Raw genomic sequence first — 25,225 nt, forward strand, 5'->3', positions numbered from 1 at the left:
GCATTTGATAATTTATTTTCCTCTTAGTAATTCCTCATATCGGTATTAGATTATATTAGTCAGATAACAGTTGTTCACTGGTCAATGATTTTTTTGTTTTGTTACTATTCAAAAGAAATATTTCTGTTTATTCTTTTGCCCCCTCCCTATCTCTTCCTTCTTTGCTGGTGAGGTTCCTGAGATCTTTGGTGAACCGTAAAAGGATTGTAATGAAAATGAGGGAGAAAGGCTCCACTGTGTTTCTGCAGACTATATTGACTGAGGTTCAATGACTTGGGCAGTCTACTTCCTGCCCTCTCTGTTGCTTCTAGGAGAGGCCATGTGGTGTGGTGGAAGGAGCATAGCTCATTAGCTTCAGCAGAGAGCAGGGCCTTAGATCCTTGCTACTGGCCTAGTGACTGTTAGCCATGCAGTAAACTCCATGGAACCTTGTTTTCCTCCTTGGAAAAGAAAGGGGAAATAATACCCCTGTAGTTCCTGTCTCCTAGGCTGTTGTGAAAATCAGAGATCTTCTTGGCCTGCTCTGATTACCAATAGTCCTCCTTTTCCTTGTTTTTAGATAATCAAACAGGTGGTCACTGTCCCCATCTTTCTTCTCAGGGGATGAAGCTGCCTTAGATAAGGCCCTTTTGCTTCATGGTCAACTTAAATCCTTGGAGGCATCAGACATGGACTTGGATCTAAGAACAGAGAGCTCGGGAGGCCCAGGGAGGCCCATGGAGGCCCGTCCTTCCTGTCAATGTACTTCTCCCTGTTTTTATTTCATTCTTCCCAAGCTCTGATTATCTAGTTTGATAAAAACTCTGAGCCAGAGAATAGATGTTATTGGTAGAAGAGCAGTTCCCTTTTGTTCTTTAGAATCTGTTCTGTTTGTCTCAATCACTAAACATCTATAAAGCGTTTGCTACATGCCAGCCACTGTGCTGGGTATTGGGGATACAAATTCAGAGTGAAACAATCCCTACTCACAAATAGCTGTAACGTATAAGAAGCATGAACCATCTATTGCTCTTCCTATCTCTCCTCCCCCCTCACTCCCAAATCATGACATTTCATAGAAGTTAGAATTCAGCAGAAGTGACCTGGCTTCAGATTATTCGTGTTAGGCCCTTGGCTGAGTCCTAAGTTTTAACTTCCAGTCTGCTAAGTATACAGATGACTAGTAGGTGGCAGTGTTCTGCTATTTGTCACACTGATAATATTATCAAGTCCAGGCCAGTCTCTCTCAGTTGGAAAGGGAACGATGATTTGTACAGAGTTTTACTCTGCATTTGTTTCCAAAAGCATATGCTGTTAACATTGGGGGCCTCATCTTTATTGTAGACTCTTTTCTATCATTTTTATTTTCATGGCAGGTTCCACACAAGACCCTTTAGTCCATCCAGCACCAGAAAACATGGAGAGTTTTAAAGCCCCTTGACATTTTTCTGTCCGATTCATTAGCATTTCCTAGGTATCAGTGGCAGCAGGATGACAATAAAATTCCTCATCACTTCACAAGGACTCAGAAATCAAGTTTCTTGGAGTGAGGGAAAACATGTGTATTTTTTTATTTTTCCTTGAGCAATGTGCCTGAGTTACCTGTATATTTTGTACTAAGAGGTCTTGTCTTAAAAAGAAAATAGCTCCATTGAATGTGCTTTTGTTCCCTGTTTCTTTAGGGTACCCTAATCCAGCATCTCAAGGAACACATTCTTCATGGAGACACAACTAGCAGTGACATCATTATGTACTATACCACAGTAAGTATTTTGCTTTTTGTTTCAGATGCTTAGAAAGGGTTGTGTGTATTTAAATAAAACTCTTTTCTCCTCCTTTTTCTTTTCCCTTCATCTCTGACTGTGAAACACCTTCAGTAATTTAGCATGTTTTCCCTTGCTTATACCTTTCCTCCACAACTATGTACATTCATAGAATCCCTGAAGTAGTATTAAAAAAAAAACCAAACAGACCATTTTGGATCATTGGTCTATGAGGAGGATTCTTTTCCTGAATCTCAACACTTGCTTGTTATTTTTGCTTGTGTGTCTTCTCCTTGACTTGACTAAATACCACCCTGTTCTTGCTGCCCACTATGACTTCAGTCTATACAAACCTTTCTCTATGTGGTATGGGAGTCTGAGAAAGGATGGTTTACCTGTGAGCAATGAGATAGAAAAGCTGCCGTGGGAACATCCAGTAAAGGTTAGGTCTCTAGTCTGGAAAGATCAGGACTGATGGGAGTTTGTTTGAGATTTTTAATTGATAGAGATGAATGTATAGAGCAAATGGTTTTTTTCCCCCACTGAATTCCAGACATTAGAACTACTCCTGGCTTGCCTTTGTGAAGCCCAAAAGAGGTAAGTTTAAAAACAAATAAAAGAATGTTACTTTATTTATAGGGTAGTAGTAATCACAAGGAACTTTTTTCTCTGAAGAGTAATACAAGCTGAAAATATGAACAGGTTCAGAAATTTAGAGACCTAAAATCTTCTAGCAGAATATAAGGCTTTTGAGGGAAAACTGTATCAATTCTGTATCCACAGATGCTACCATGGTGCCATACTTAGTGGTTCTTAATTCTTTATTTAATGAATTAGAAGAGACTCTAGAAGGCATTTTGTCCAGTTGCTTTGTTTATAAATAGGAAAATGTGTTACAAAATTATACCTCTTAGGGTATAGGAATACCTTCCTATAATAGGAAGCTAGTTTAGGGCACAGTGGCATTTTAGTCCAATATTTTTTCTACTATACTATGTTGCTTCTGGCAGGGAAAAGGTAACAAAATTCTAATGATTTATTTGAAATCCCATATTGTACGGTATGCCCCTCCCTTCTGTCTGTCATTGGGCTGAAGGTTTACCCTGGGGAATGGGGATGGGGGGGAAAGGGTTAGTCCTTTCTCAGATTAGGGCTGCGTTGTATACTGCTAGAAAGGTAGGAAAGGGGAGAGAATAGCATATATCCATTTGACTAGCATGTGTTGCTCAAACAAATTGGCTCAAGGAATTTCTGTATCTTTGAGGAGCACTGACATCTAGCACCTGTCCCTTGGAACCAGGATTATAGTAAGCATCGAATTGCTATTATTCGTTCAAATTTCTTACTTGGTATTCTTTCCTAAGTTCAATAAATCAACATTTTATGGACCTGAGGTTTTGAATTTTAAAAAGCATCCATCCACTAAAGGGAGGAGACAACTCATCTATCCTATTTGGAGCTTGATGACTTAAAACAATAGAGTCTTTCATCAGCTGATAGAAATGCTTGTGGATCTGGGCTGTTTGTTCAGATGGCAGATTTAAACTGAGCCTCTTATGGTTTGGAATAGTTTCATCTTTATGCAGACTATTTCCATCATAACCTATTTAGCAAATGAGATAATGCATTCTGAAGTGCCTTAAACTATAAAGAGTTATACACCTGTAAGGGATGATGATTGTCTGCAGCATTATAGTGTTATCCTTATTAAGTGGCGTCATCTATGTGCCAAAAATCAGCTGTACCAGGCCAACGACACCACTTCCTTGTCCTTTTGCAGTCTTATTGGCTGTGAATAGAAGGATATTGCTGCTATTTAGGACTCCCACACATTCTCTTCTCTTTGTTGTAATATTATCAAGCTGGAAGGAGGGCTTCTTATTAGTTTTTTTTTTTTTTATTAACAAAACAAGTTTCATGGTCTTTTTAAAAATTAGCAACATTTAAATGAGAGTTGCCAGCTAAACCCAATTTCATATTGTCCTTTCTGTAATATTTAATAAGGAAGTTTAAATTGGCCTTTTTTGAGAAACTGGGTTATGTCATTGTTGGTTATTGCCAAAGATGGAAGAATTAAGGTGTTCTGCTGTGTAGAATGCTCTGGTGATTTGTGGTTTTATGATTTTTGTGGTGTTCACCCATATAGTGCATTCCCTAGGCAACAGTTTAGTTGATATACAGCTTGTATTTCTTCACACCTTCTTTTCCTTTATTCTTTTAGGTCAGACTACATTAGGGAGAGACTCTTTATTTAGTAGGTACTGATCTTCCATGTTAGCACTTTATAATTTTGTCCTTAACTGAGGATTTATGAGAGTACAGCATTTCATTTCCTCATTTGGAGGATTCCTAGAACTACATGAGGAGGAGAATGGGTCTCTGGTTCTTTGTTTACTGCTAAGTGAACTATAATGCTTGAAGTCGGTCTTCCAGTGTTCCTTTTATGTGTGGAGAATAACCATATTCTCGATCTCTTCTTTTCCCTGCCTGTCTGACTCTTGCCCTGTTGCCTTTTAAAATTCCTTTGAGTTAGCCATGTTCATGTGCCCTATACATTCTTTCATGTTGCACTGAATGTATAAAATGTCTAATTGTGGGAGGGAGTAAGCCTTCTTGACCCATCATAGATGGCTGTGGTCCAAGTACATAAGAAACTGCGTGAATGGAGAGATCTCTCAGTATAAACATTGGTCCTTTTGTCTCTTCTAGACTGGCTGGATGATGTGGAATTGGCTGGTGTCTGTGCTTGCAACAGGAGCTTCCGTGGTCTTGTACGATGGTTCTCCCTTGGTCCCAACAGCTAATGTGCTCTGGGATTTGGTGGACAGACTAGGGTAGGTAAATAAGATGCTAAACATCTGTTGGTTTTCACTGATGAAAAGGACTTAGAAAGTAATAACAGCTTTTCTCAATATATTCCTTTAGGCAGCTAAATTCAGCATTTTACTGGGAAGGGCATTTGGAATAAAACTGAAAATACTCTCCTGCCCTTGTACAAAATTGGGATGGCTTTTTCTTGGAATATTATATGCAATTGTGGTTCAAGGCAGGACAGCATAAATGATCAAGGGGAATGGAAGATTTCTGGGGCTAGCAGCATGAGAACAGGCCAAAATGATGAAAGCCCTCTTTGGTTTGTGAAGATTAAGGTTCAGAGAAAGGAGTATGAAGGAAATGACTGAAGTCTGAAAAGTCATGAAGGATCTAAACAGGATGAATATATTCTTAGATGATTTTTCTTAGAGCTCCACAGTAGCAAATGGAGACCAGAAAGTGAATAGGAATTTTCTTTTGTACAGAAGGACAAATCAAGTAAAAGGACCAAAATGGGCTGAGCAAGTCCTCTGCAGATTTTAGGGGGAAAATAGGCAAGATTATAGCCAATGAGAGGGTATGGAAGGGGTTTGGGAGGACCCATTGCAGTGAGATGAGATGTGTATTGATGGATACTTAATGGAACAGAGTTGAAATGCATGATTAAAGTAGAGCAGTTAGGGCTGTTTGGACCACGATGGGAGACTGATTAATCAACAGTCATTTATTAAGCACTTGGAACCAAGGATTATTAAGGACAATCCTACTTGTCCTTGGAACTTACTGGTTCTCATCAGAAGCAGAATCTTGAGTTGGTTCAATTATTGGCTCTAATTCAGTTTATTTTTTAGCTTTTTTTGTTCAAGAAACACTATTTATTCTTTGAGACAGTCCAAGAAATTGTCTTAGGTTTCTCTGCAGTAAGTATCCATCTGGTAATCCCACATTAGAGGGTCTGATTTTTCTTCCTAGATTCAATAGTAAAATGTTAAGATTTTAGGAAACAGACACAAACCGTATAAATGAATATGTTGACCATTTCTTTGGTGCATGGATTATAGGAAGGTGCATTTATTTTCTAGGAAGCAAGGTGGGGGAAAAATGAATGGTCTCATTTTTACCTTTCTGTTTCCTTTTAGGGTGTCATTAGGAAATGTCAAAAGATCCTTTTCATGAGGATCTTCTTTGCTAGGTAAATTACCCAAAAGTCTTTAGGATTTTATTTGGGTTAATACATTTTAGCAAAGATTCTTTATTTCTTTTTGGTCAAGGATGATTTTTTATAAAGAGTCTGGGTACATTCATGAAACTAGGAATAAACCCCAGACATAAATATAATTACTCTTTAGTTTTGTACTGTTTATGGTAGAAAATAGGCAGAAAAATGAATGTTTTTAAGCTTTTGTTCATTCATCTTTTAAATATAGTTTTGCCTGGTTTTTGTAATATTTAAATCTTGACATTAAGCTCATTTTGTTAGGGTATTTTCTAATGAGGCTGTATCCACAGAAAGGTTAATAAAATTCCTCGGAACTTGGATTGAAGGAAGATCTCTTTTTATATGTAGGGCAGCCTTTGAAAGCAGCCTACAGATAGAAAAGTTATATTGGTATGTTTAGAGAGAAATGTTTCTTCTCAGGACATGTTAGTAACAAAGCAGAAGATAAGGCCTTAAGGGAAACTCATCTTTGCACTCATCTATTTAAATGGTTATGTTTATGTTTATGTGTGCTATTAATGGCTTATTTAAATTTATGCATGGCTACATAGTGAAAAAGAGGGACTAATTGAAGGAAGTGAAGTGAATTAGGATGACCATTGCAGCAGTAACTGACAATTTGAAGCAGAGGAGAAGCCACAGGTTCTCCATTTTAGCTTTGTCTCCCTCTTTCTAAAAGAAGCACTAATGCTGAATTAAATGAAGTCACTAAAACTGTTGTTTCGTCTTAAGATTAATGATTGTTCAGAACTTGTGGAGTTTAAAACAGAGCCCTTGAAATATCTATGATGGTTTTAACTAAGATAGATAAATTTAAATATTAAACCTTGTTGATCACTGAAGATTTTAAGTTTAGCATACCAAGAATAAGGAATTTTGAAGAAATTAACAAGAATTCTTTAATTTATTTTTTAAAGCTATTATTTTGTTTTCTTTATTGGGGAGATGTTATATTCCTACAAGGTACTAAGACAGTGGAATTGATAAGAGACAGTAGTTCTCTAATTTAGCATGGTTCAGTATGATTGATCTGACCCTACAAGGAGATGTTATGGGCCAGAACTTGAAATAAGGTACTGAGTGGAATTGAGGAGACAGTGGTTAAATCTAATTTAACATTGATTCAATCGTACAATAAATAATGGTTTCCGAGTGATGTAATAATTAGAGTATACTCAGCGTGCAGCATATAAGCAAGAAGCTCTCAGGGACAAAGGGAACTCTGAGAAATTGAGAAGCCAGGATTCAGTTGGGCAGAACTGAGGAAGACAGAGAAGTGGTGGCAGGCTGTCCTGTGGAGAACACTGAAACCAAGATCTGGAAGGCCGCCAGAAAACTAGCCAAGCCCAAGTGAAGGAAAGAGAAAATAAAGGTTTGGGACTTAACTCCTGGCTGCATTTGAGGTGATTATTGAACTGAACTGAAACTAAGGCTGCCTGCAGAAGCTCCTTAAGAAACCTGCACCCAGAGATGATTACAATTTAGAGAAGAACATTACAGGGAGATATCTAGAACACCTTGTCAAATGGATGTGGGACAGTTTGGATGAATGGTTTCTTTTAGGGACAGAACTTGGGTTACTGCTGGGTTTTGCTAGTAATTGGATTGGCACTGAGTTGTATTAGTTGTTTACATTTGCTTATCTGTGACTGGGTATTATCATAATGCTGTAGTAAGAGATGGTAAGATCCTGTAGGTTGAATCAGCTATTCTTTTAGTGAAAGTTAATCATTTTGGAAGTTACTCAGGGGATCACTTTGTAAATGATTACTTCAGTAATTTACTAGAATGTGATTACTATGTTAAAGCAGTGATTTGCTGAGGGCTTTGTGGCTTGAAAGAATTCATATACTTTCCAGAGAGGTTGAACCATCTGTCCTGGGCAGGGCTTTTGAAGACATTTTTAGTTTGTGGTGCTGGCTGGGTGACTATTTTAGTAACACCTTTCAAGTCCCTGTTGAAAGTGCTGTGTAATAAACACAAATACTGTTCCATTCTGTGCCAGTCTTCTCACTTGACCTCTTCCTAATTTGGTAAAAGGGGAACTTCATGCCATTCTGTGGCTGGTCTCCTGCCTTCCAGGGAGTAGGAAAGAAACTCCATGTCAGCTGGCTCACATAGATGCTGTTCCATCAGGCTTCTCCTGCATGTCTATTGACCTGGCCTAGCCTGCCCCCAGGGAAGGAGGCTCCCCTTGCTGTGCGTCTGTGCTGCTTAAAGCCCTGAGAGCGTACTACCAGGCCAAAATCTGAGAGATGTTGATAACCTGTAGTTTTGTGAGCCTCAGATGAGATAATGGATAGAAAGCCAGTCTTCAATCCTGCAGTATATGTTCATTACTGTTATTGCTGTTAGCCTTCAGTCACTAGACCTCCACTTTGATGATGACTTTCTTCCCCGTATCTTCTGCTGCAGTTGTGCTCAGGCAGTGCATATAGAACGATACAGGAGTGAACTGCTAAATGTTTAATAATTAGGTTCTGTGTAAAAAAATTGTATGCAACACACATTTAAATTTAATCTGCATTATTAACTTAGAGCTGTTCTTAAATCTAGACAATATAAAAAATGCATTGCTCTGAATTGTAGCAATTTCTGAGACATAATTGCTTACACTGAACATTTAATAATGGCTTAGCAAACCAGTTAGAGTTGATTCCACCACACCCTTGTGATAACCCACCTGAGCTACCCTTCAATAATTAACAAACTCCTATCTGGTCACATCTTTCACATTTGGTTGATTCTGAATCTTCAGCTGTCATTATTCAAGTCTCTTCTCTTTCTTCCATTGTTTGTTCCCTTATTTTTCTCTCCTTAACACCCCTGCCAAATGTCCCACTCTAAAGCTACCCATACCTTACATTGTATCCTCTGGAACACAAGTAGCAACTTTGATTTCATTTTTCCTTTTCTATTCCTTCCATTTTCTAGCTCACACTGAAACCTGGCTTCCTCCTGAGTCTCTCTGGTGGCCTTTTCCAATGCTAGCTGCACTTCCATTCATGCCCTACCTCTTCCCACCCTTTTCACCCCTAACAGTTGTAATAAGGGTGGAAGTTAGAATACTTTCTGCTCCCCATGGCTGATTCCAAGTTCTCTCTCTAGCATCATTCCTCGGTAATCTTTGAGTTCATTCATTCTATCTCTACTACCCAACCAAAACTCTAGTGGCTGTTGTCTACTGATCTTCAGTATCCTTCTGGATGTTCTTTTCTCAGTGAGTTCAGTACCTGACTTACATTCTCTCTGTTCTCAATTGTTGCCTTCATATGAGGGACTTCAGTTTATATTTTGATGTTCCTCAAAGATTTTAATCTCCCAGTTGTTGAGTTTACTCATGTCCAATGATCTGGTCCTCATCTCAGCTGCACTTAGAGCAGGGGTTCTCAAACTACGGCCCGGGGGCCAGATGCAGCCGCTGAGGATGTTTATTGGCCCGCCAGGTTATGGCAAATGGGCTGAGGGGCGGAGACAGAGTGTGAGCTTTTGTTTTTACTATAGTCTGGCCCTCCAACAGTCTGAGGAACAGTGAACTGGCCCCTATTTAAAAAGTTTGCCACTGACCTAGAGAAAGTCATACTCAGAATCTTGCCATCACCCATAAATGTCCCACTTCTATCCCTAACATTCCAATCTATTGTCAAAACTCTTCTCTATTTTGCAGCTCTAAACCTCTATTCTTTGTCTTCAAAGTGGACCTCCAATCTCTCCCTCCCTCAATTCTTTCCTAGGTCATCAATCCTTTCTGGGCTATACTGTTATCCTTCTCTTTTCTTGATTCCTCATAGTGAACTGGCTCAACTCTACACTGACTTCTTTCAAATCTATTACCTTCTTATCCTAACAAAAGCTTGTCCTGCTAAACATCAGCTCAATCCTACTCAAATTAAATTGAGTCTGTGGAACATATTAATAGAAGTGAAAAGACATGAAGTATTTCAGAATGTTTACTTTTCATGGGTGGAACGTAACAATCCACTGGGACTTAGTTTTAATTCTGTAGACAACTTCAAAATTATGCTATGTTTTACAGTAACTAAAAGCTTAAAATATTTTCTGCCCCATTTTCTGTGGACAAATGAACTTTTCCTTAAAATGATAAGAAGCCTCCACCTTCAGCAAGCAATGTAAAAAAAAAAATTACATTATTTGTAATGGGGATATATTAGAAGTCTTCTCAATAAGATCAAAGGTGAAACAAAGGTGTTCATTATCACTACCATTATTTAGTATTATATTAGAAATGCTAACAGTAGCTGTAAGAGAAGAAAAAGAAATCGAAGCAATGGAGTAATAAAAACTCTCTTTTTGGAGATAACATAATGATATTTGCAGAATCCTAGAGATTCAAACAAAAAGCTAATTGAAATAATTAATAGCTTTAGCAAAGTAGCAGGGTTTTAACTAAACTCACATAAATTATCAGCATTTCTAAATATCACCAACAAAATCTTGCAAGAAGAGATAGAAATACCCCATTTAAAATAATCATAGACAACATAAAATACCTGGGAGTATACTTGCCAAAATAAACCAAAGAATATTATTATACAACACTTTTTATACAAATAAAGTCAGATTTAAATAATTGGGGAAATAGTATTTGTTTATGCGTGGGCAGAGTCAATATAATAAAAATGACAATTATATCTAAGCTAATCAGTGCCCTCCCAATTAAATTACCAAAAAACTATTTTATTAAGCTAAAAAATAATAACAAGGGAAGCTAGGTGGTACGTGGATAGAGCACCAGCCCTGAAGTCAGGAGGACCCGAGTTCAAATCTGGCTTCAGACACTTAACACTTCCTAGCTGTGTGGTCTTGGGCAAGTCACTTAACCCCAATTGTCTCAGCAAAAAAACCAACCAACCAAACCAACAACAACAACAAAACAATTCACTTGGAAGGATAAAGAGTCAAGAATGACAAATAAGTTAATGAACAAGTATAAGGGAAGGAGATTTAGTAGTATCAGATCTTAAACTATATTGTAAGGTAGTAATTATTAAAACTATCTGTTATGGCTAAGAAATAGATGGAACAGAGTACTTATACAATCAGTAGAATATTATAATAGTAATCTTGTGTTTGATTAATGTAAAAGATTTAAACTTTTGGGATAAGCATTCATTATTTGCCAAAAAATTACTGCAAAAACTGGAAAGTAATCTGGTAGAAACTGGATATAAATTAGTATTTTACATCATTTACCAAGATAAGGGGCAAAGGCATACATACCTAGACAGGGAGATATCATAAGTAAATTAGAAGAACATGGAACATATTAACTATCATACTTATGGATAAGAGAGATCATGAATAAATAAAAGATAAAGAATATTTTGTGATAATTTTGATTGAATAAATTAAAAAGGTTTTATACAAATAATACCAGTGTAATCAAGATTAGAAAGAAAGCAGAAAATTGGGGGAAATTTTTTATTTGCAAGAATATGAGTTATTCCTTAATTGATAAATGTTCAAAGAATATGAATAATTTTCAAAAAAAGAAATCAAAGCTCTGTATAGTCATATAAAAATGCTCTAAAACATTGTTAGAGAAATAGAAATTAAAACAACTCTGAGATATCTCATACCTGTTAGTTGGCTAAAATGATAGAGAAAATGACAGGTATTGAAGGGATTGTTGAAAACTTGGGTCATTAACACACCGTTAGTGGAATTGTGAACTGATATAATCATTTGGGAGAGAAATTATACTCAAAAAATTACAAAACTGTTTATGTTATATATCTTTTAACCTAACAAAACCATCCCACGGTGATCAGGGGAAAAAAAGAACCTATATGTTCTAAAAAGTAGCAGCTCTGTTTGTGGTAGCAAAGAACTAGAAATTTGGGAGATGCCTATCAATTAGGAAATGGCTAAACAAATTGTAGTATGTAATTATATGATAAAATATTACTGTGATATAAGAAAGGATGAACAGGTTGGTTTTAGAAAAACATGGGAAGACTTGCATGAAATAATGAAGAATGAAATGAATAGATTCAAGAGAATATTATATACACTAGTCAGTATTGTTCAAAGCATAACTGTGGATGATCAAGTTGTTCTCAGTATTATAAATATTTAAATAAACTTCAAAGATATGTGTCAAATCATGGGGTGGGGTGGGATGAGGAGGAAGGGAAATAGTTTGGAACTCAGAAATGTATCTCCCCCCCCCCAAAAAAAAAAGTCACCTAAATAAACAAAGGTTGACAACTACAGTCTTAGAAAGTTGTCTAGGCTACTTAAAAAATAATTGATTTACCCAAGGAAACATAGCCATTTGTGACATAAGCTGTACTTAAACAGATCTTCTTGACTCTGAGACTAGCTTTCTATATACTAGACCATGCTTCCTCTCAATAAAATGAAATAAAATTTAAAAAAAATTCTGTAGACACATTTCTGTTACTTGCTTTGCAAAGAAGAGGAAAAGATAATAATTGTAATTGAAAGGAAAGATAGATTTGAGAGTTTACAGGACAGGGAGAAAAAACCTGAGTCTCAGCTTAGAGTATCAGATCAGGGAAGTTGCATTAGGACTAGCAGAGCCATGCTGGCCTATAGCATTTATTCTTGGTTGCATTGGGAAAGAACTTCTACATGTATGCTTTTATTTGTTCCACTACTTTCAAAACTGGTGTAAATAATGAAGAGTGGACTGTAATTGATTTCTTTTACACACATCAGAGTTATTATTTATGTGATAGAAAAACAAAAGTGATCCCCATGTTCATATTCCTTTGATATGGGTAAGATATTAGAAAAAGGTGAAGTTATTCATTTACTTTTCTTCTTTGTTAGAGTAATTTTAAAATGTTCTTTCAGCAAAATACATGTTTATCAGTAGCATTGGAATTAATCACTGAATGTGATTTCTTTTGGAAGGTTAGGAGCTCCAAGCATTTAGGAAAAAAAGTAAAAATGACCCGAGTGATTTTTTATCCATGAAAATTGTGTATAACATTTTTTTTGGGGAAAGTTGCTTTGTTTTATCAGTTTTAATTCGTGACAATAGCTTTGTAATTACATGTAGGTAGATGTTCCCTCCTTTTCTCTCTTGCTCCAGGTACTCAGGATCCTGGAACTGTAGATATGCAATCCTCATCAATTCACTAAAAGAGGAAATATTTATATTAGTATTCAAGGACGTTCAGTTTTATAATTTTTTCTTTTAAAATAGCCTTTTTATGTGTACTTAAAGCCTATTTAAGGGCAGATAATGGTTGTGGATAAAACTAATTGCTATAGATTTGAAAGAAGTTCAGATCCTTAATGTCAGAATATGACAACATGTTTCTTAGGATGAGGAAAGACTTTATAAGTTAATGCTACAAGCCAGAAAAGTGGTTTAGGAAAGTTCAATTGAAAGTAAATTACCAATATTAGAAAGTTTTATTGCAATGTACAAATCTGGTGAAAACTTTTTTTTTCTCTTTGTTTTCTTTCCATATCTTTGTCTTATCTTGCTCCTAGGATCACAATTCTTGGAACTGGAGCCAAGTGGCTATCAGTACTTGAAGAGAGAAACTTGAAACCAGGTAAATTGACATAGATTATCACCAAGGAAATGGAATACATTTAATTGTGTATTTCCTCTATGCAAGTGATTCTTTTAAAAAAATTGGTGTTAACTGTAACCTTTTAATTGTTCTTCATTTTAGTGGAAACCCACAATCTTCAGACTCTTCACACTATTCTGTCTACAGGATCCCCTTTAAAAGCCCAAAGCTATGAGTATGTTTACAAATATATTAAGAAAAGTGTCCTCCTTGGATCTATCTCAGGTAATGCTCATGGTACTGGGGGAGGGGTAAAAATAGCAGAAGTGGGAGGTTATGATCAAGGAAATACTTGGATTCTACTTTTTATCTCTCTCTCAAATACTCATAAAATGAAACTAAAAGTTTTTGTAATGATTAGTTTTAGGCTGAAAATATCTCTGTTGTTAACTCTAGGCTATTTCTCCTTGTCATCTCTGTGTCCTTGGTTGACCTAAATTTCCACATTAGCCTTTGTAGTGATGCTTGTCATTAAAAAAAAAATTATTGATATATTTGGTTTCAATATAGTAGTTACTTCCAAACAGATAACTAAACAGACCTCTTTACAAAGTCCATTCACTGAGAAAAGAGTTAATAGAAAGCTTCATTAGCTTTGGAAGTATTATGCTAACAGCAAATGTTTTCTTTGACCAAAAGTTTTTTTCCTCATGTTTGCTTTCCTTGCATCATTATAGTCACTATATATACATATAAATAAATACAAATATATTCTTTTGGCTTTTCTTTCTTCACTCTGCATCATTTCCTATGTTTCTCAGAATTCTTCTATGTATCTTTCTTTATAGTGCAGTAAAGATGTAAAGAATCCCAGTTTTTATGGTGCTAATAAACTTTCCTTTGACAGTTGGTACTTTAAAAATGAGCTCCTTATCCAGTGACCACTGAGTGAATACATTGATAAAGGAGCTGAATCATATCAGTTGATCTTTTTTCTGTATGAGACATTAAAAGATAGGAAATTTGTAGCTAAACAGAAGGATGACTCATCATTACTCCTTGGACAGACAAAGAAAGGAGCTGGTACAGGGGTCTTATTATATGTCCAGAAGCAACAGTAAATATCATTTCATGATATATTTAGTCATCTTATATTGTAGAGTTAATGATAGATATTTATAAAGGACATCTATGATAAAAATTGTACCTTGTTGACCAGTATCTGGTGGGGAAGGTGAAGTGATAGAAAAATTCTATAAATAATTTAATTATGAATGTTAAAAATTGTCTTTATGTGTAACTGGGGAAAAATAAAATATTATTAAAAAAACTTAATTAAGATCTTTCCAAATTATATTACCATATGTTCTGATACTTGTTGATTCCATTGCAAAGGTATAAAAAGGTGAGGAGGGGAAAAATACATGGATATTCCTGAGTCAGGAGGAATAAATGAATGAAAAAAGCTGAACATTTGTCTATTGCAGAGGTCTCATGCCTCTTTATCATGAATGTTTTCTTTAAAAAATTCTCTAAAAAAAAAAACAGAACATATAAAGGTCTGATTATTTGTTTGGAAGGTGTTGGCTTTGGTGACCACCAAAAATAATGACTGCAGAAGGCTTGTTTTGGTGGGAGGAATTACCACTGAATCAGCTGACTCATCAGAGTTAAGGTTAGAATTAGTTTTTTTTTTTTTTTAAGAAAGAATAATAATGATAAAATAAAAACTTGAAAGATTTAACCCTGTAGTATTTAAACAAATCATTGAAAATTAAAAAAATGAAAAATGGATTACATTGTGACATTAACATTGAATAAATAAATTTCTTTCAGAAGTTTAGTCAGTATAAATTCATTACCACAATAAGGAGACCAAAAAAAGTCCAAAAAGTGTCTTAATCAAGCAAACATTTGATTTATTTGCCAAATGGTTAGAGATGGCTGAAAAGGACAATTACCAGTCAGTTAATAAACAAATTTTAAGCATCTCTATGTTCTAAATACTGTGCTAATAACATTGGGGATATAAAGAAAAGCTTATATCATAATAGGAGCAACAACATGTAATTACATAAGGATATATATAGTTCAGTTATTGAAAGAAACTCAGAGGGGAAGGCACTAGCCAATGGGAGCCAGGAAAGACCTCCTACTCTAGCTTAGAGCATAAAGTTGTTTGTGAAACTTTAAGAAGGATGATGAACAGTTATCAGCAGTGTTATCTCATGAAGCAGACAGAAGCATGGATAATGAAGTCAGTTAAAAGAGAACTTGACAAGATAGCCAACTAGGAAAAGTTATTTGGAGGGCATTTGATGGAAAGTGGAAGGAGAATTAGAGGCAGAAGAGAAATACAAAGGATATGAACCATCCATTTGAACAATTTTCCAATATGTCATTAGAGAGAATGTAGGAAAGCACTAACAAGGATAAAAATGGGAAGAATACCTCGATTGGGCTGAGTATATGTAAAGGAGATCTGGGCTGCAGGGTGTCTTAAGGGGCAGATACTAAAGATGTAAAAAACCCTCAAATTTAATGAATAGAGAAAGCAGGTGACCATCAGGCTGTCAGTAATCACAGACCCAGACTGCCCATTCACCTATTTGGTACAACATTTTTGTCCTTTTGTGCACAAATTGAGGGCTTTCTTGGTGAAGGTATTAGGGAACAAGTAGACTTTCAGAAACAGTATTCAGCAATGGACTACACTTTTAGCATTTCATAATTAACTTAAGATCTCATTGTTTATTGCTTACTAAAAGCATTTGAAAGTGGGTAGATGTGGAAAGGTTGCATTCTGTATTGTTGGAGGGAACACCCAAATCCTATGGATTCATTTGAGATATTTCATTACATTTATATACCATATTTTGTATAGCCATTTTCCAATTGTTTGGTTGCATTCTTTGTCCCTTATTTTTTGCTGTCAGAGATAAATATTGCCAGGAATGTTTTTGTTCATTTTTTCTTTATGTTTGATTTCAGTAATATCCTTGAGATATAGACCCAGCAGTGAGATTTCTGGATCAAATAGTATTAAAAAGTTAGTCATGTCTCTTATGCAACCCCAAATTATTTATCAGAATAATTAAACAATTTCATGGCTCCACCAGTAGTTAATGAGCCTGCCTGCCTTCCCACAGTACACCTAATTTGGAGTTTTCCCATCAAACTAATTTAGCCAGGTGCTACGCTGGATTCTTGGGATACAAAGACAAAAATAGCACTTCAAGGAACTGATTTGGGGAAGACAGTGCTTATCTATCCAGAATGTTTCAAAAGTTTCTGCAGTTTTAAGAGTTAGCTTTTGGAACACTCCATCAAGTACAGATAGAATTTATACAAAATAAACTGGGGGAAGAAGCACTAGTTACTAGGAATAATAAGAAAGGCCTTAGGGAGGAATTAGCATTTAGTCCGAGTTTAAAAGAAACTAGGGATTTTAAGAGTGGAATGTAAGGAAGGAGCACATTCCTGGCCCAGGATAGATGTATGGAGGTGGGAGATAAATGTGGTGAGTCAAGAGCAGCTGGAAGATCTGTTTGGCTGGATTCTGGCATGTCTAACTAGTGTGGCTGTGTAACTAGTAAGGATAAGTAGGTCTCATTGAAAGGCTCAACACTTGAGCTCATTTTTCAGTCTAGTAGTCTTGGGGAGGCCTTGAAGTTTCTCAACCAGGGTAGTAACGTGTCCAGAGCTGGATTTGAGGAAAGTGGCTTAGGTAATTGTGTGGGACTTGAACTAGCAAGAGCTGAGGCAGCGAGGTCTGTCAAGATGTTATTTTATTGCAGGAATCTAGATTGGGGAGAGAGTTGTTAGGGTTCACTTGCTAAGGCAGTACCCTTGGTTTGCTATTGGATATTTGTGAGAAGGTATTTCACATGAGTCTTGACTGACCTAGCCATGACTAAGACCAAAGCAGCTTGAGCTTGAGAATAATGTTTCTAGCCATTAACCAGTTGGGTGGCTTCTGGGACAAGTTACTTGACCAGACTCTCTTGAGCTTAATTTCTTCCTTTATAGAATGGATGGATAGTTGATATCTAAAATGTTTTTCAGCTGTAGCATTCTGAATCTGTCTTTTTATTTGTGTAGTATGGCTTTCCTTGTTATTATGGTTTTTTCTTTATTTTTGCAACAAAAATATCTTATTCACTTTAGCTTTCGGATAGACTGACATTTTAAAAACTCACCAATAAAAGACACTTTAATGAAATTAGCATTTCTGTTAGTAACTGGGGGGAAATGGAATGATTCTCACCTAGTGTAATGTCAGGGCAAGATAATTTCTTACAGATATGCTTTGGAGTTAAAGGAAATGCAATTTTCAAAGACTTGTTTTAAATGGGATTTTTTGGTCTTCAAAAGAGAGTTAGTGTTATTTGGAAAAGATTTTCAAGAAAAGCCTCATTTTCTTTACTTTCCCCTTCTCTTCATAATTCTATAGTAATTAATTAATTTTTGAATTTTATCCCTGTCCAAAGGCAACATATCTTTAATGCTGAGCTACCTTTAGTGGCTTGGTCAGCCAGGTCATCCTAAGATCCACATCAATTTACTTATGGTTGATTTCTTTTATGAGGTCCCCTTTCTTCTGGATCCCATGCTCGGCTCCTGGCTTCAGCATGACAGCTCCAGTGACAATTATCCTGTCACTCATGCTTTCTAGAGCAGTGAAAGGATGTTTAGCACCAGAGATTCTCTGAGAGGACTCCCTTAGGGCAAGGATTCCTTTATTCCCTTCAGCAAGTAGAGGGAGATTCTCAGAAATTCAGAGCATTATCCCTTCTATTGAGCTCACATTCACACACTCACACACACACACTCATACTCACACATACTGGAAGCTACTCCCCAGCCAGAGGCAGGACTCTTGTCGTCTGGCCCTAGTGAGCCGAGATGGAGTAGTGGATAAGAAGGAGGCAGGAAAATCTCAAGTTTGAGCTCTTTCCCTCCTCCCAGTCTGATCTGACTCTTTCTTTTCAGATGATGATTTCCTCTCTTTTAAGCACCTTTACGATTTCTGAAAAGAAAATGTAGTGCCACAGTGATCTTCAGCATTTAGGCCTCTGTTGGGAGAACGAATATTCAGTATTTGTCATTTTGGGGGGCTTTGGCCTCTGTATGCTAGTTCAAACAGAATCAACATATTTCCTCAGTTTTTTGAGTGTTAATCTTCCCTCTTTTTTTAATTGCAGGTGGGACTGACATAATTTCCTGTTTTATGGGTCAAAATGTTTCAATTCCAGTTTATAAAGGAGAAATTCAAGCCCGCAATCTGGGCATGGCAGTAGAAGCATGGAGTGAGGAAGGTAACTTATTTGTCCTTTCTCTCTTTAAATAGAATCCCTTAATTTTTGAGTTAGAAGGGTGCCTTAGAGATCATCTGGTTCAACCCTTCTTAGATGAAAAATTCTTTCTGCCTGGTACCCAGATTTTGCTTTGAGACCTCACCTTTTGAAGCAGAATAATCAATTAATTGTTAGGAAGTTTTTCCACATAATAAGCTTGTTCCTAGTTCTGCCCTTAGGGGTAGGCATAGCAAATTTGATCCCACTTTCTTGTGGCAGCCCATCAAACCTGGGCAAGGGGAAAGGGAAAAAGAACAAGCATTTATTAAGGCATGGAGGTAAGAGCTTTAACAAATATCTCATTTGATACCTTCAAACCTGAGGGGTAGGTGCTGCTATGATTCTGCTAGGAAACAGAGGCAAACAGGGTTAAGTGACTTGTCTAGAGTCTCACAGATAGTAAATCTGAGACTGGATTTGAATTCTGGTTGTTTTGATTCCAAGATCATTTTCCCAGATGTCTAGCTAGTAGATTCCCCCCAGGTTGTCTCTGAAATTTTTGTTGTTGATGTCTTTATGGTTTTTTAAAATCAACATTAATTTTCCAATATATGTTCCATATTTTATAACAAAAGGAAATAGTCAAGCAAAACTGACTAGTACAGCAACCAAATCTGCCTGTCTCTGTCATATTGTTATCATTAGACTCAAGACTGGTCATTGCATTTAATCTGAATTTTATTTATGATATTGTAGTCATCATATATTTTGTAATTTTCACCTTCTTGAGTTTTGCATCAGTTCCCCTATTTCTCTGAATTCTTTATTTTCATCCCTTTCTTTGAGTGTAATATTATGACTTTCCTCATGGTTTGTTCAGCTATTTCCCAGTGGATAAAGAATTATTTGCCTTTCTTTTTAAACTATGCATGAAAATTCTTATTTATATGGGTTGTTTATTTTTCTTTTTTGATTTCCTCAAAATATACATCCCAGTGACATCAATTGGTCCAAGAGTTTCAGTAGTTTAGTAATTTTTTGAGCACAATTCCATTTGTTTCTTAGAATGGGTGGGTCTAAGCCACAATTTCACCACCTGTGTATTTATTAGAGAGCCTGGCTTCCCAGAGCCTCTTTGGCTTCTCTTCTCTAGGCTAGATACTCCTAGGCTTTTCAGCTGTTCTCTACAAGGCATGAACCCAAAATTGCATTAAAAAAGTGTTCTGGAGTTCAGAATCATCACTACGCATTTGGACAAACATGTCCCCAAAGAGTTTCTGATTTAGAAGAATTGCCTTTCTTTGGACAGTTCAAGCTTATCAGTATCTATTCTAAAATGTTCTGTGTCTACTTGGAATTAATATTCCAGGTATGTATTGACCAGGGCTGAGTGCAACGGAACTTTTACTTTATTTACCCACTATCTAATGCCTTTTTTTTTTTTTTTCCTTTTAAATGAGTGGGCCAGAACAGTTGTCTAGAAGTGCTCAGTAGTCTTTGGTCTTGTGCTTCCATTGTTCTTTGTAAAATGAAAATCTAAATCTCTTTAAAACTGAGTAGATCTCTTTTACAAATTGCAAAGCATTTTTTTCCCTCTTGATATCCCTTTGCCAGTGTAGTTTAATGCATATTCTGCTTTTTGGAACTATTTCTGATTCTCCTTGTTTGAGTCCTTGTTCAGTAATTGATTGCAAGGTAAGTATGGTGGAAAAGCACTCAAACTTTCAGTCTATTTGTTAATGACTGACCATTGAGGAAAAACAGCTAGATGTTTTAGTACCTCTCTTTAGCCATCAGAAATGCCTGCCAGCTAGTCATCAAGCATTATTAAGTGTTTATTGTGGGTCAGGACTGTGAAAAGTGCAAAGAAAGGAGAAAATATTGGTTCTTGTCCTTAAGGAACTTACATTCTGATGGGGGAACTACATAGAAATAACTGGGTACATAAAAGATACGTATAAAGTAGATGGGAATATATCTTGGAGAGATACCCACTTGTCTGTGATTTTCCAGCAACATTGGTGTGTCTTGATCAGAGCAGAGGATGGTGGCAGTATTGCTTCCCTTCTTTTGGACGCTAATCTTTTAAATTCAGCTTAGGCTAGGATGATCTTTTTTGGTTGATGTATCCTGTTGTTGACTCATACTGAATTTATAATCATACCTTTTCCCACTGGAACTTTGTTTAATCAGGCTTTCCTCCTGCTATATTTGTGAAACTGATTTTTGGAGTGGGATTGTAGGCAGCCTGGGATAGGAGAAAAAACACTGGATACCCTATCCCTCTGTGACCTCTGTGACTTCATCTCTTGTGGATCCTAATTTTCTCCTATGTAAAATGTGCAAGTTGGATTAATTGACCCCAAAGGACCTTGCTAACTCTTAATTTGTGATCTGATTATTTCAGGTGTAGAATTTTATATTTATTCCTGTTAAATTTCATCTTGGGCACTTTTGGGCCTAACTTGACAAGATCTTGTAGGATCTGTGCTGTCATCCGGTATGCCAGCTGCCCTTGGCTTCATGTCATTTTTAAATTTGATAAGCAGGCCATCTTTGAAAGCAGTTGGAGAAGTTAAATATATGGCGATGGCATTATTCCCTTCAGTGCCAAGTAGGGCTCTATAAATGTGTGGTAACAGTCTGTAGCATATTGATCTCCAAAATCCAATTGGAGGAATAAAATTGCTTCCTTTTAATGGGTTGACTTTGAGGCTTTTGATTTGTTAAGTAAAAGATATAAAGAGCTTTGGGAAAATGTGAATTTTTGTGGGTTTTCATTTGTAGTTATTCTTCTTTCTGTCTAGGAAAGGCAGTATGGGGCGAGAGTGGTGAACTGGTTTGCACAAAACCAATACCCTGCCAACCTACATACTTCTGGAATGATAAGAATGGTATCAAATACAGGAAGGCTTATTTCTCTAAGTTCCCAGGTAAGTCTGGATGACTAGCAACAGGGCTAAGTTCCTGACTTGGTTAACCCCTCTGTGATCCCCAATTAAATTTTCCTGTCTTTATTCTCGTCCTCAATAGCCTAGTATTGTCTATATGAGCTGAGGAACTCGTTTGCCAGTGGGGTGATGATGAATTTTTTGATAAATATCTTGCCATCTTATGCTTGAAACCTTGGAAAGTAGCTATAATAGAGGTTTGTGTTTATATCACCCCTCATCCCCCTTCCTCCCCAAAGAGGCTATTATTTCCCATAAACACTGTTGTTGATCAAGTACAGCCTCAGTGGATGACCAGAATGGACATTTTGGGGACATCTTGCTCAATCATAACATATACTTGTTTTGGGAGAATGAAGTATGGGAAAGGTTGTTTAGTTTTTTTTTTTTTTTTTTTTTTTTTAACTCTTTCAACTAAATCATTATCCAGCCATTACAGAGTAAGAAGTATATTTTGGATTAGGGTGAATTTGGTGATTTATTTGCTCATACTCAAAGACATAACTGCTTTTAATTTTGAAAGAGTGCCTTTTTCTGAAGTGGAGGGGCTTCCTACTTAAAAAGCTCAGCTTCCTAGAGCTTTCTTATTTTATTTTATAACCATTGTCAGGTTCCTACTGCTATTAACTGATAATCAAGGTAGTTGTTTCTTCTGAAGTTATTTATACGAAAGCCTTTTTCATAGAAGCCTCTTTTAGAATTGAAAAGTTTCAAGTGATTTTAGGTAGTATCATGTGCCCTGACTTTATTTCTCTTTACCCTCTTAACCCTCTGCCATGTTACATGTGATAATGTGAACATATCATTTATGGAAGCTTTTGTGCCTACCATAGTGCTTTGGTGCTTGTTCCAGAATAGGTGCCAAGTAAATGATTAAATGAGCTAAGTGGAAAATTACATCTAGTTTCTCATTACTGAAGAAAAATATTTTGATTGAATTAGTTTGACAGTTGATAACAATGGTGATAGACAAACCTTTTATCTTTGTGTTCACCATTAGTTTTGATGTGCCTTTAGACTTCATTGATTTGAAATCATTTGGTGTAAAATGCTAATCTAAATTAGTTATAATTCTGAGCTTTATAATATTTTAAAAGAATGCAGTTTTCTTTCAAGTACATACTGCTAATCAAGTATTTCTGAAGAAAGATCCAGCAGGGCCTGCATATTAAGTAAACGGATTAGTTTTGTGTAATTAGCATCAGCCTGTGGCCCAGTTGATAGAGTACTGGGTTGGAATCTAGAAGATCTGAATTCAAATGTGACCTCAGATACTAACTGTGTGACTCTGGGCAAGTCACTTTACCCTGTTTGCCTAAATTTCCTCATCTGGAAAATGAGCTGGAGAAGGAAATGGGAAATCACACATAAAGAGAAATTCTCTCAGAGAAGACTGAAAAACAACTGAATAAAAAAAAATCTTATATAATAGCAATTCTTGTGCTTTAAAGCACTTAAAGCAGATTTTAAAAAATGAGACATCCTCCTCTGCTGTGGGAGCTCCACTATGTGTGAGTCTAAAAAGAGGAAGATTCTATGCTAGTCAAAGTTTGAAAAGTAGGGATATGTGATCAGTGTCCATTAACTTCTGAAAGAGAAAGAAAGGGCAGCTTCAGGATAGCTGTCTCTCTGTACATATACGGACCTATTTCAAATCCTAGTAAGTAAGCATGCCTCTCTGGTCTTTCACTGTAGCCTATAATGATAGAAAAAACAGGGCTAGATTTGACATAGTAGAGAGTTATTTAGGGAAAGCATTCTCCTCAGAGATTATAGTGCATGTAAATAGAATTAGGCTATAAGGAAGGATTTTGATAATTTTGATTCTTGAGGGTTGAGATTTTTGCTCTAGATGATAGCTCTGCATATTAGGAAGCCAGGAAAATTTATATGCCTGACATTGAGGAGAGCCAGACAGTCATGCCTTCTTCCACATTGTCCTTTGCTTCTCCTGCCAGATAGAGGAGCCTGTTCCAAAAGGATCATGTTTGAAATTAAGGCAAACTGAGGCAGAAAGTTCTAAGCACATTCAGTTTATTAGCAAGGCCATCAATTCTAATAAAAAACTAAGCCAAAAAACCACTTTGGAAAGTACAAGAGAACAAAAGATAACATTACAGATGAAAAATAATGTGATCACAAAGAAGTCTGGTTTGCAGGAAAAGCAAAAAGCTTCTTCCTTCTTGTTGCTATGGAAAGTTCATTGGCAATGTCCACCTACCAGGCAGAGTCCCAGTGATAACAGAACAAACTCCTTGGCATTCACCTGCATGCTTCAAGGATAATGGATTTCTTCTAATTGTACAAGAGAAGCTAGTGGTACAGAGATAACAGTTTTCTTTCAGTTAAAATGATTTATAAGGAAACTTAACTTTTAAACTTAACCATAGAGGAAATCTGAATTTCTAGACTCAAGAACTTCTGAACTTATTTATGGTTCAGTCTTTTTTGACTCTTTGTGATCCTATTTGGGATTTTCTTGGCAAAGATCTTGGCATGGATGGCCGTTTTTTTCTCTAACTCATTTTGCAGATGAGGAAACGGAGGCAAACATGGTTAAGTGACTTGTCTAGGGTCACACAACTAGTATCTGAAGTTGGATTTGAATTCAGGTTTTTCTGACTCCAGATCCAGCATTCTATTCATTGTGCCATGTAGCTGAACTTAGGGACAAAGAAACATGGCTTAGGAAGTTTACAGAATAGAATCACATATAAAATGATAAATCAGTATTTGATTTTCTCACCCTTATTTGGCAGTTCAGTTTCATTGTTTTTATGTTACATTACCAGTAGTTCAGCAATTTGAGTGTAGGAATTATTTCACATTAGTCTTTGTTCCCTTTTTGTCTAGCTCATGGCAGACACTAAATGCTTTTTAAATTGAATTAGATTACACACTTGTTCAATTTTGTGAAGTTGCCGAAACCCTTGGAGGTGTCTTTAAGTTGCTAGCCTAACATTTAGAGACTTTGGAGCTTCATTTTCATGTGGCTTCTTTCTTTCTATCACATTGTTCCAGGAAAGTTAATGTGGCCTTCCTCCCAAGGTTCCCTGGAAATAAAAGGGGACAAGCAGGTGGATGAAGCTGTGTTGTAGTTTTTACTATGTGTTCTGTCACTTAGAGAGAAAATAGGGAAGGTGCAAGTATTGCCCACTTAGGTAGACTGATGGAACAGGGCCAGTTTTATTCCTGCCCTCACTTCAAGGCTTTTTCTTGCCTTTTTGGACAAGGTGGCCTAGAGGTGAAGCAGAAGCAGCTCCATTCTAGGAGCTGCTTGGAACTGGCCCATCAGTTTGACTTTGTAGGTGACACACATTTCCTTTTTTTTTTTTTTTTTTTTTTTTTTTTTGGAGAGAGGGCAATTTAATTATTTTATTTTATTAACAAGGCCAACAGGTTATTAAAAAGGATGGTCAATTGACCATCTCTTTTAGACCAAAGACAAACACTTAATAAAGGTTTCTTGGGACTATGAGGGGAGAAAGTGTGAAAGGAAAAATAGAAAAACAGATTATACTTGACAAAAATCAAAGAGGGAAATCCCCTTTGATAACATTGACAAAAGCAGAGAGGTCAGTCTGCTTGATAAGTAGACCTTCCAGATAAAAGACACAAAGGGAAAAAAGTCACATCTGATGCAGTCCTGTGGCCCTGGTCTGTTCCAGCTCAGATCACTACTAGA

General features: G+C 36.4%; 1 protein-coding gene across 2 annotated transcripts in view; it reads left to right on the plus strand.

The window, feature by feature from the left end:
• AACS (acetoacetyl-CoA synthetase) overlaps positions 1 to 25,225 on the plus strand; it is a 93,366-nt gene that overhangs the window by 42,821 nt on the left and 25,320 nt on the right. For both annotated transcript variants that reach the window (XM_074286252.1, XM_074286338.1), the window contains exons 9-14: positions 1,662 to 1,742; positions 4,452 to 4,576; positions 13,267 to 13,331; positions 13,455 to 13,577; positions 18,497 to 18,610; positions 21,397 to 21,522. In XM_074286252.1, the coding sequence (XP_074142353.1) occupies positions 1,662 to 1,742; positions 4,452 to 4,576; positions 13,267 to 13,331; positions 13,455 to 13,577; positions 18,497 to 18,610; positions 21,397 to 21,522 (634 nt within the window). The remainder of the gene's footprint in view (positions 1 to 1,661; positions 1,743 to 4,451; positions 4,577 to 13,266; positions 13,332 to 13,454; positions 13,578 to 18,496; positions 18,611 to 21,396; positions 21,523 to 25,225) is intronic.

This window comes from Sminthopsis crassicaudata, chromosome 1 (genome assembly GCF_048593235.1).
Source record: "Sminthopsis crassicaudata isolate SCR6 chromosome 1, ASM4859323v1, whole genome shotgun sequence".
In the NCBI taxonomy this organism is placed as follows: domain Eukaryota; kingdom Metazoa; phylum Chordata; class Mammalia; order Dasyuromorphia; family Dasyuridae; genus Sminthopsis; species Sminthopsis crassicaudata.